This window comes from Pogona vitticeps, chromosome 1 (assembly GCF_051106095.1).
Source record: "Pogona vitticeps strain Pit_001003342236 chromosome 1, PviZW2.1, whole genome shotgun sequence".
Lineage (NCBI taxonomy): Eukaryota > Metazoa > Chordata > Lepidosauria > Squamata > Agamidae > Pogona > Pogona vitticeps.
This window is the reverse complement of record NC_135783.1, coordinates 245,297,425-245,309,713: the sequence shown is the minus strand read 5'-3', so window position 1 is coordinate 245,309,713 and position 12,289 is coordinate 245,297,425. Positions and strand designations below refer to the sequence as shown.

Genomic DNA, 12,289 nt, shown 5'->3' with positions numbered 1-12,289 from the left:
AATATAAATATATCTGTGTGTTTCCGTATTGCTCATTGGTATCGTCTTTCACTCACTGAAAGGGCCAGCTTTCCATTGATATGACACTGCAGACCACAATATGCACTAGTGGAAATACATACAGAGTGAAAGTGTACACCCCATGCCTGGAGAAACACATTGTAAGATCCTTCGGTGATGTAGGGAAATGCAGAGAAGGGTGAAAATATTACTTTTATGCAGACAAGAGCTCCATTACAAGTAAAAGCCAGGCTTGACCCTTTAAGGATCAAATTAATTTCAGCCACAACATCCTTGTCTGTATCAATGTTTATCATGGCTAATGCTGCACAAGTCATTTTATTACACTTCAGGTGCATTACTTTTCTGTACCACACATTTATATTTGTTTGATAACACTTTAGCTGTCATGGCTCTGTTGCAAAAATCTTAATATCTATGATTCATTGAGGTAAATAGAATTATCTGATAAAGAGCATTGGCACACTCTATTGAATCTTAGTGCTCTAACAAGGAATTCTAAGCATGTCAACTATCCCAGGATATCTCAAGAGGGAACCATGACATATACAACACTGTGTCAGACTGATATGAATATGCAGTGCGGACACACTTTTAGACTGAAGTCTCATAGATGTTTATCTGGAACTCAGTTCCACTGAATTCAGCAGCACATCTCACATCTTACTGTCCTTCAATTTACTCATATTATTTAGATCACAATATTCTCAGCACATCAGTTTGTTAAACGTGACATGAATTTGAGTCTTCCTATTGTAATTTAAAGGGACATGGTGGTGCTGCAGGTTAAACTGCAGAAACCTCTGTGCTGCAAGATCAGAAGACCAGCAGTCCTAAGATCAAATCCACGCAATGGAGTGAGCTCCCGTCGCTTGTCCCAGCTCCTGCCAACCTAGCAGTTCGAAAGCATGTAAATGCGAGTAGATAAATAGGGACCACCTTGGTGCGAAGGTAACGTGTCTAGTTAGAGCACTGGCCATGTGACCATGGAAACTGTCTTCGGATAAACGCTGGCTCTGTGGCTTGGAAACTGTGATAAGCACCACCCCCTAGAGTCGGACACGACTGGACTAAATGTCAAGGGGAACTTTTACCTTTACCTTTATTGTAATTTAATGGTTTGAAAAATATTGTGTGAGCAAAGAAACCAAAGCATGATTTAGTTCCTTCTTTCGAACTGTATGGACAAATCATATCAGAAGGTGTGCTCCTTGGAAATAATTTTGAAGTAGAAATAAGCACCATTTTTCCTCTTGTTAAATTTATCTAATGGTTACAAGCAAATAATCCATATAGAAAGACATTATCACTCTTTTGTGGAAAAGGTTTTCTATGAATGTACATTATCTGAGTGCTATCCACGTGCCTTTTGTGCATCATCTGCTCCTTCCACAGTGTTAGCTCATGATCTGTGTCTGTATAGAGGATCCTACATGTATATGGCAGTACATGTAAATGCTTCCATATGGTCAGGACCCCTGCATGATTAGGGTTCAGAACACATGGAAATCCATGACATTAATGCTGTCTTTCTGCTGGTATGATGCTCAGGTGGGAACACTGGAGGCAGGAACAATGGGGTATACAAGTCTGGGGTGGAACCCAATTTCATTTTTTCCTGTAATGCCTAAATCCAATTCTTAATCCAAATTAGAATAATGCTGTTGAATCAGTTGCTGAATTGTGAGCCAACACTTAGGTAAATCCTATTGAGTCAACGAGTCTATGTAAATCCAACAAAGTCAATAGTTTTAGCTGGACTAGCAATTGGGATCATCCCAAAGAGATTCAGGTCTGTATGTTTAGTCCCAACATTGATGATAGATTTTAAGCAGGGCTTTGGTGAAAATGTTATTTCACAGTGGACCAAGAAAACATTTATTGAATACTCAACCAGAGCAGAATTCACTTGCACAGGCTAAAGCTTTGTGGTTATGATCCATAAACCAATGTGCCTCCACAGCATATCTGCTTGAAGCAAGTTAGTCAGAGTAACTTTAATGGTTTTAAATGTTCTCCAAATTAAATTTATTTGCAAATTCTGGTATAACTGCTCGTTCACAGAGTCATTCAACATTCCATGAGCACTGGGGCTGTAATTTATACACTCCCCCCCAAAAAAACAACCCCTGACTGGAATTCACAGAAGTTCCTGTCCTGCACGTGACTCAAGCCCTACTGCAGTTTTAAAATAACACCAGTGTGCACTTTTAAAACCCGTATTAGGGTCTATCTCACTTATTGGCCAATCCTGAGAGGCTTCCTTGCTACTGACAGCACTAGGGTCAAGGCAGCAGAGTCCTCACCCACTTGATGTGCAGCAAAAATGGAGCTACTGGATCTGACCACCCCCACCCCACCCCCACGCACACAGCAGTCCCAGGCAGAACATCACTACCCTGGCTATTGCAGGAAGGCTTCCTGGCTATTTCAGCACTGGCTGACCAATGATGTTGTTCTTGCTGGGGGTGCGGGTGGAGAGGTCCAGTAGCTCTGTTTTCACCACATGTCAAGCGAGTGAGGATTCTCACCTCCTGCCCGGCTGACTCATCACTGCCAGTAGCCAGAAAGTCTCCCAGCACTGGCTGGCTGGCAACCACACATCCTGTGTTAATGCAAGGAATCACATTAGAAAAAGACATTTGTTGCAATATATTTGTGCCTGCTTGCAGATAATATGGAGTAAAAAGCTTTGCTGCTGATTCGGGGGAAAGTGTAGTTCCTGCCTAGTGGAGCAAAAGGTTGAAGAAATGAAACTGAATCAATGTGATATAATTGTTAAAATAAAAAGTGTGGCATGTAAGCCACTGATACATTTTTAAGATCATGGATCCATAGCTTCATGTCCATCCTTGTAATCAGCATTGTGCAGCCAAAGATGAAACTGAGCTTTTGCTATCTGTTGGGCTAAGAGCAACTCTTGATCTTTGGAAGCACCATCATTTTTCTTTGTAACAGTTTGCTAAGAGAGTCCTTCACGTCTTCATTTCTTAAGCTGTAGACCAAAGGATTCAACATGGGGAAAACTACAGTATAAAACACAGAGATAATTTTGTCTGTGTCCAGAACATAGCTGGAGCTTGGCCGTAAATAAGTGAAGAGCAGAGCACCATAATATAAGACAACAGCAATCAAGTGGGAGGAACAAGTCGAAAAAGCTTTGTGGCGGCCTTCTGCAGAGGGGATCTTCAGGACAGTGCACAGGATACAGGCATAAGAGATCAGGATGAACACAAAAGTGATAGTTTGGATGAAACCACAGAGGGCAAAGAGGAGGGTCTCGTTGATGTGAGTGTCAGAGCAGGAGAGGGCTAACAGTGGTGGGATGTCACAGAAGAAATGATTGATGATGTTGGAATTGCAGAAGGAAAGGTGGAATGTAAAATAAGTGTGCGTCAGTGAGCTCAAACTGCCCGTGAGGTAAGAGCCAGCTACCAGCCAAGCACAAAACTTGCGGGACATGAGAACAGGATAGAGCAGTGGATTACAAATGGCCATGTAGCGGTCATACGCCATGGCAGCCAGCAGGAGGCACTCTGCATCTGCAAAGGAAGCAAACAGATACATTTGTGCCATGCATCCCGCAAAGGAAATGGTTTTCTTTCCCATTAAGAAATTGATCAGCATCTTGGGCGTAATGGCAGTGGAATAACTGAGATCTAGGAAAGCCAAATTGTTGATGAAAAAGTACATAGGTCTGTGCAAAGAGGAACTAATCCAGATTAGCAAGATGATACTGCTGTTCCCCACTAGAGTGGCCAGATAGATGGCTAGGAAAAGCACAAAGAGCACTACCTGTATCTTTGGGTGGCCTGTGAGTCCAAAGAGGATGAATTCTGTCACTGTCGTATGATTCCCCTTGGCTGTTTCTTCTGGTTTCATGGTGGTTTATCTTGAATTTATGATAACCAGGGTGGAAATGGTGTATGGGAGCAAGTGAAATAGGGAGATGGCAAGGATGATGATTTAGATGCTGTTTTACTTCTTCTTTTTTCTGAAACAGAGAGTCAATGTCCTTATTAACATAATTTCTGTAGTTCATATTATCCAAATAAGAGTTTTCTCCAGCATTCCTGTTTTTGTAAGCATAGAATATTCATATTTCATTTACAAAATTTAGGGAGGGGGCATTATTTCACTACAGACTGGGAACCTGTAGCAATGCAAAATCATGAAGAAGAAAAAACACTGTTGCCCCAAAAATGTGAAGTGCTCTCGCCTTGCAGACCCAAATGGCACCAAAAATGTCTTCATTTTGGAAAAAGGTTTGAACATGACCATTCACCCAAACACTTGGCACCTATTGGGATCATGACTTGGTCTCTAATCTTTCATTTTCCTGGTTTCTGTTTTGAAAAAAATGGTAAACTATTTAAAATGGTGTTTGGAATGTTCTGATTCGCTCAAAACAATTGGATTGTTTTAGATTTTAAGGCATTACAATGCCCCTGATATTTATTGATATAAAACAAGTCAGAAATACTTTTAGAAACATGGAAACAAGAGAAAGATGGGGGTCCTTAGAGAGAGAGAGAGGTGGAGTATCTTAGAGTACAGACAATGCCGTAATTATGAAAAGCCCAATATCCAAAGTAAACAGTATAATTAATTAAGTATATCATTGTGATTAGTCATGAGAAGATAAACACTAAGGGTGTTCTTTTTGTGCTTCTGTAGTGCAACCCCACAATCCTGAATCCATCTGTGAGTGAGTGGTATTACAGTCGCTATACAACACAGATCAGGAGGGCTGCACAGCCTGTATCAAGCAGCTGTCAGAGTTGACCTGCTGTCTCCGCAGCACCCAGTTCTGAAAAGCTGGTCACCAGCCCTGTCAGGAGTTTCTCTGTGGTCTCTCAAAGTCCTAGTGAAGATTCAGATGAAGGGCAAGGATAGGAAATGCCTGATTTGTCCTTTGGTTCTTATTTTTACCTTATCGTGTACTGCATTGATTCTCTATAAGTTGACTTGTATATTTTCTAAGAAACAGGACTTATTTTTACCCGATTAAATTCCCCACCCTGCATCACCACTAAAGCAGCAGGTTTTCACTTGCCATTTCCAGCTGTTCTCTAATGAGCAGAGAAGGCCATCACAGACAGGAAGCCTCCTGCTGTATCTTCAGTTCTCTGCAACATGATCACAGTCTGCTAATCGCCTTCTTGTTCCACATAGAAGCATGCACTGAGAAGAGACTGAAGTGGCCACCGTTCCTCACCTTTCAACTCTTTTTATGTAGAAAAAGAGGGTTACTTGACCCCATGTGAAACTGAGAATTAATTCCAGGCTCAGTAAATCAAATGGATTTGAGGCTTTTGAACATTTATATTTCATCTCCAGGAGACAGCTTAGCTCTATCTGTTATGGAGATCTGGGGGCTATCATTCAAAAAAAAAAAAACAAAAAAAAAAACACCAAAAAACCCAGCTTTTTTCAAGGTCTGGACAAGACCCTCTCTCAGCTTCATTTCCCAGTCTGAAAAATGGGAGTAACAGTTATCTATCCCATAGAACCACTGTGGGGTTAAATTAGGGCTAAAAAGCACTGTGCAAATTAAAACAACTGTATTTTGAAAAATATTGAGTTACTCCTTACATCATAATGGATTGTTAATAGAATTTTTGTGAAAGACAAAAAGCATAACAACACAAAGTATAGAAATGAGGGGATAGGTGTCAATGATTATAATAAGTAATGATTGCCCCAATGATCTTTAAATCCTTACACATTTTGTAACTCAGTTAGAGAATTTTTTCTTTCCCCAAGGAAGGTGACCACAATTTAAATGTGAAAGAACACACTGATTCAATCATTTTTAGTTAATTCAGAATCTGTCTTTTAATGTGCTAATTGCTTTGTGGTATGTAGGCTGCAGTCCTAGGCTCACTTATTTAGAAATAAGCTTTCCTGGAGTCATTTGTTCAAAAAGTGAAAAATAACAGAAGTTTTTTTTGAAAAAAAACACACACATAACATTGCTTTTTATGGTTTAAAATATATACATAGTTTTAAAAACCTAATAAACAATTTTAAAGTAATATTCACTAAATTTGGTCCTCAATAATTAAAAATTGCTCTCCCTACCAAATCAACAAAATAAATTGTTTAGCTGATGGAGTGACTAGTCTTGGTGAGCTGGACATTCCAAAAAAAGACATATTAAAATGCAAAAATGTCATAATAAAGATTTCAAATGAAAATGCAAGACATTTTCCTCAAGTTCATTCCCTCCCAAACTGTGACAAAAAAAATTAGACAAACTTCTTATTTCTGAACAAATCAATATCCTCCCTCTCTTTTTCTTTTATATTGAAAAAAACGTCCTACCTATGGAGTAAGAAGGATGGTTACTGTTCTCTGTTCATGATGATATGTGAGAGAATGCTGATTACATCCAGCATAATGTCATTTGTAAAATGAAAGAAACTCAACCCTGGCTTTCATGTTAGGAACTGTTGAGATAATTAAAAAGTTATTTGTGTCTCCTGGGGTGGAGACTAATAACCTGCAAAAAAGCAACCTTGAAAAGTTAAGTCAAGTTTTTTGTCTAACATGGTTTACTGATAATGGCAGTAAGAACAACAACAACATCTTATTTTCCTCCATCAAGGGCCAGGACAGCAAAATTCATGGTACAAAACTTTCCAGTATGTGAACTGAAAAAGTACTTTCTCACAGAGTTCAGGCAAGCTATTAAAAGGCTTATCAATGTAGCTCAGCATGCACAGCAGTGGAGAATTGTGTTTTGCATGTTTTGTTTTGTTTGGCAGTACTATCTAAGCTTCTTTGTTACTAGAAAAATAGCAGGAAATGGGTCAAGTGATGGAAAGAAAGCCCATTCATTTTTTACACTCAATGGTGTCTGTCTTAGTCAATTATCATGTGCTGGAGGCAGATTTGTATGAAATAAATAGACAACTTTAATTTCATTTTCATTTGTTTTCTTCTTCTCAGATTCACTGGTAGCACTCAAAAGCTTTTCTCAACTTGGTGCCCTCTGAGTGTTTTGAACAATAGCTTCCTACAATCCTGACACTTGGTCATGCTGGCTGGGGCTTATAGAAGCTGAGGTCCAAAGCATATGGAGTGAAACAGGTTGGTGATGACGAGTAGAAACCAAATTGCTCCCACACAGTTTACTCCAATTCAGAGTAACTGTTGGCACTCACTCTTACGTATGGATGTTCTTTTGTTTTCTTCCATTAACTGATGCCACTTCTAAATACTCAGGATGAGGAATGAAATATGAAGGTCCTTGTTAGAACAAAGAGAGTAGGAAAAACAAACAAACAAGACCTGGCCCTCATGCATGCCACAGTTATAGTTCATTCCAAGAAGGGTTACTTCCGTCACTCAAAAGAAAGCAGAGTGACTCCCAGAAAAATAGATATCTGTCACAGAACCATCACTACTTCATGTAGTTGTGAAACACAGATGAGCAATGTGTTGTGTGTGTGAAACACTACTTCCTTTTGTCTGTCCTGAAAATACATATGTAAGAAGTAAACCAAGGAACGTGAAAATACTATTATGATTCCTAGACAAGTAAGAGACTTCTGCACAGAACCACTCGTTTCCATTATCATGGAAGAGAGGCTAAACCTACAGTGGACCCTCGACTTACAGACGGCTTGACTTACAGACTTTTCGAGTTACAGACTTCTCTGGCTGCAAAATTTAGGTTCGACTTGCAGCCAGAGAATCGACTTACAGACCAGAAAAAAACCAAAATGTGTCGGGATCAAAATGGAACAAAAACGGCTGGTTGAGGGATTAATCGGTTTCCAATGCATTGTAGGTCAATGGAGATTCGACCTACAGACTTTTCGACCTGCAGCCACCGTTCCAATATGGATTAATTCCATAAGTAGAGGGTCCACTGTACTCTGTTTAAGAAACTGGAGGAGCAGTTTAGTCTTCCTGTACCTCCCAAGGCTGAAAGAAGATGTTTACAAAATCATAGTGGGCAAAAAACAAGAAGGATGTACCGTCTCTGATACTCAGCTCCAAAAGGGAGGCATTGACAGGGGGGGGGAAAGAAATGGTTAATTAATATTTAATGTAATATTTAATGTTTTATAAAGGAAACATCCTTCAGATAGAACTAGGTTTGTGACCCTTCAGTTTAGCAGAAGGCAGAAAACTACCTTTTACTGTCACCTATTTAAGAATGATATTGGCATGAGTCTGAGAAACAGTTGAACTGCCTCAACCCACTCTGAGCATACCTTATCAGCAGATGGAAGACATTTGACATCCATATGAGCCTACCCGGCAGTTAAGATCTAGCCAGGGGGCCCTTTTGAAAGAGCCATCCCTCAAGGAGGTAAGAGGGACGGCTTGTAGACAAAGGGCCTTCTTGGCAGCTGCCCCCAGACTATGGAATGCCCTCCCGATTGAGATTCGTCTGGCGCCGACACTGATGACATTTCGGCGCCAGGTCAAAACCTTCCTGTTCCAGAAGGCTTTTAACTGAAATAATATTAACTGTGGGTCTGATGGCAATTTTATATATATTTTAATTGTATTTTAATTGTACATATCTTTATTGTATTTTAAATGCTGTAAGCCGCCCAGAGACCTTTGGGTAGTGTGGGCGGCATATAAATTAAATAAATAAATTAAATAAATAAAATAAATAAATTTTGAATCCCAGCTTTCCCCAAGCCTTACAACATGTGTGATGTAGGTAAGTGCCAAAGGAGAAAAAACCCCATCAGTACCTGTGAAATTAAACACAACGGGACGCCCCCCCACAAGTGTGTGCGCACGAGCACACACACACAAACACACACACAAATGGAGGTCTGGCAATCTTCCTCTGAGGGCCCCCCTCAAAAAAGGCGCACTCAGCAGCAGCAGCTACCCCCACCACGACAGAGGAGCAAACTTTGTGGGGCAAGCCCAGGCAGCCTCCAGAGCCGAGGCGGCTGAAGCAGGAGGAAGAGGAGGAAGAGGAAGCACCGCCACATGCTGAGGCGGTCGCTGGCCAGGCTGGTGCTGGGGGTGCCAAGAGAGAAAGAGAGCCAGAGAGCCGCTTCCCTGGAAGAGGCAGTGGCGACAGCTCTTTGAGGACGGCCTGGGAGCAAGCTCCGCTCTCAGGCACTGCGTGGCGGCGGCTCAGGAGAAAAGGCTGGCAGCGCGCCTCACTTGCTGGTTCTCCCCCAAGACAGCGCCTCTTGCACTCTCCATCTGGAACTGCAGCCTGCCAGCCGGCAGACAGGCAGGCTGCCTGGCAGGCTGCAGTTCCAGATGAAGGGTGCAAGAGGCGCTGTCTTGGGAGAGAGCCAGCAAGCGAGGCAAGGCTTTTTTTGACTCTTGACAGCAGAGGATGTGTGGGCGCTTGGGGGGGGCAGGCAAGGCAGGGGCCACAAACTATCGTCTGGCGGGCCGCAAATAGCCCCCGGGCCGCATGTTTGAGACCCCTGCTTTAATGGTTACGTAGCCACACCACACATCTAATATCCCTCAGACCTGGTATAGGATACAAAAAAACCCTCAGTCTCCCTTGGTGGCAGGGAAGAAAATACCAACTGTTGTCTATCATCTGAAAAGGTGTGCTTGTACAGTACTGCTAGGATGGATAAGAACTAAATGAGCTAGGAAGAGCAGGCATGACAAATATACCCAGCCAAAATCCTATTGTTGCACTGACTTTATGTGAATACACACTAATGTCTAGCAAATGCACGCTAATGCCTTGTTCTTCCCACCCAATTGGACCCAATGCCACCCCTCTTTCCTACTGCTACAATATCTGAAGGGGATGAGAAAGCACCACCAATGTTCATGTATTTGAAACCTTCGTATCATCATACAACAGAAGCAGAAATAGTTAACATGCAGATGAGATTCATATTCCAGTCCAGTTTACCTTCATAAGTGGAATAAAGAGGCAGGGGAAACAACATAGTATTTTGTCTCATGCAGCAAAATCTCTTAGGCCAGCCCTACTCCTGGTGGGGAAAATGCACAGAATAAATGAAAGACAAAAGATACAGATGGAAGCCCTAAGCAGGCAAGATATATGAGTATTCATGTAACCCAACCCCCAAATGTTGCCAAACAACCTAGACTTCCAGATGTTGAACACAAATGCATGTATAGGGCTCTGTAGCTGCATTACACTGAAGAATGTCAAAGTGCTTCCATGTCTGTAAAATACTGATGGGGCAGAGACCCTCATCAGTTTTTTTTTCCAATCATGGAAGTGATATAACATTGTTCAGTGTAATGCAGCTACGGAGCCCTATACATGCATTTGTGTTCAACATGTGAATGTAACAATGTAACCAGAGCCATCCAAATGTCCTCACAAGGTCTTGTGTGCACATCTCTGTCTCTAGGTTCAGTCCTACAGGCAAGTAATCAAACACATACCTAGGGCAACACATACATATGATATGTGAGAACTGAAATACTTGACATTTTAATGTAAGTTTCTGGATGAGATAAATGTTGGCTTTAGGAGCGACACTTAATTTTATTCTATTTGTTTGCTTGTTTGTTTGACATTTGTCTTCTGTCTCAGGGAAGAGTACAAGTATAAAAACAATATAAAATAATTTAGTATTTTAATCTTGGTTCTGAAATAAGTCAGTACGGGTCTCATTGGCACAATCTTCTCACAGCACAAGTGTAACACTGCTTTGGCATGACTGATATTCATCAGATGTGCAGCTATTAAAATAAATAAATAAGTTATCATAACTAATTGAGCCTGAAGTGGTTTTCTTCAGAAATATATCTTTTAAAGCTACTTCTTATGATGTTTTTCTAAAAGACAATTCGATGAAATGATAATTTTATGAAACTCCAAAATGAATAGATATAGCATAGGCAAATGAAAATACATTTCTATTCAAGACTAAATACCGTTTTAAACTTTTGGATGGGGAGGCTTTGACGGGTGGGTGGGTGGATCTAAAATAAGTTCAATAAGGAGAGGTTAAGATTTTGCAACAAATACATTTGCCATATATTGAGAAATGTCCGCTATTACAGTGGATTCAGAAACAGAACAGGCACTACAGATCACACAGCAAATTTATATTACGTAGCTACATGAGCATACCAAAGAATTTCATAAGAACATCACATTGTCCTTTATAGGTTATAGTTATGTCTTTGACTTGTCAGTCATAAAAAAACCTGTGTGGATTGTCATAAAAACATGTGATACCACAACATTTGATTATCTTGTTGTATATTCTATACCTAGGGCTATTGCCCGGAAAGAATATAGAGAAACAGAATGGTTTCCTATTGGCAAAGGTGTCTGACTAGGATGTATTTTACCCCACCAATTGTTCAGTTTATATGCTAAACATAGCTTATGGAAAGCTGGACTAAATCCAGCCAAAGGAGTGAAAAATCAATGGAAGAGACTCCAGTAATTTAAGATATCATGATGATACTGTGTGAAAGCAGCTATGACTTGAAACAAGCATTGTGAAAGGTGTTTTACACATTAAAGAAGAATGTGTAAAAGCAAGATTGCAGTTGAACATTAAAAAGACAAGAGATGACTACAGAATAATTACAGTACATAACTGTAATGTTGACTGTTACCATCAATCATCAATCAAAATAGAAAAGGAAGCCAAGAAACCAGAAGACAGAGACTTGGAAGGTCAGCTATGAAGGAACTAGAAAAGATTGTTAAGGTGAAAGATATGTCATTGGACCAAAATCATTCATAGCCTGGTATTCATGATTGCTTTGTACAGATGTGAAAGCTGGATTATGAAGAAAATTGACCAGGAGAAAATGATTCATTTGTAATGTGAAACTAGAGGACAGAAATATAGATCCCATGCACTATTAGAAAGATATGGAGCTGGAAGGGAGATCTAGGGATGTATGATGAACCACCAGAAAGACCAATAAACGGATTCTAGATTTAACTTCCACTGGAAGCTAAAATAATTAAACTGAAGCTATCACACATTGGACCTCTTGTAAGAAGACAACATTCACTGGAAAGGACAATATTTTGGGGAAAGCTAGAAGTGGTAGGAAAAAAGGAAAACCTAACATAAAATGGATTGACTTAATAAAGAAAATTAAAAATTTCAGTTTGAGAGACCCGTGAGGGACTGAGACTGCTGGAACCTCTGGGAAGTCATTAATTCATAGGTTCAACATAAGTCAAAAGTGACTTGATGACACATGAAAACAATAGGTTTAAATAAATTGGTCAGAATCACTTGGAGATTAATTATCCTTCCTTAAATGATACTTCTGAGAGCAACTTTAATTGCAATGC

At 40.3% G+C, this 12,289-nt stretch overlaps 1 protein-coding gene across 1 annotated transcript; it reads right to left on the bottom strand.

Annotated features, from left to right (window-relative positions):
* Positions 1-2,644: 2,644 nt before the first annotated feature.
* Positions 2,645-6,492, bottom strand: LOC110078296 (olfactory receptor 5AS1). Its single transcript, XM_072985404.2, is given in 4 exon segments — positions 2,645-3,451; positions 3,454-3,563; positions 3,817-4,015; positions 6,349-6,492. Coding segments are annotated over 3 exon segments (720 nt in total). The 5' UTR covers positions 3,904-4,015; positions 6,349-6,492; the 3' UTR covers positions 2,645-2,928.
* Between the last annotated feature and the right edge of the window lie 5,797 nt (positions 6,493-12,289).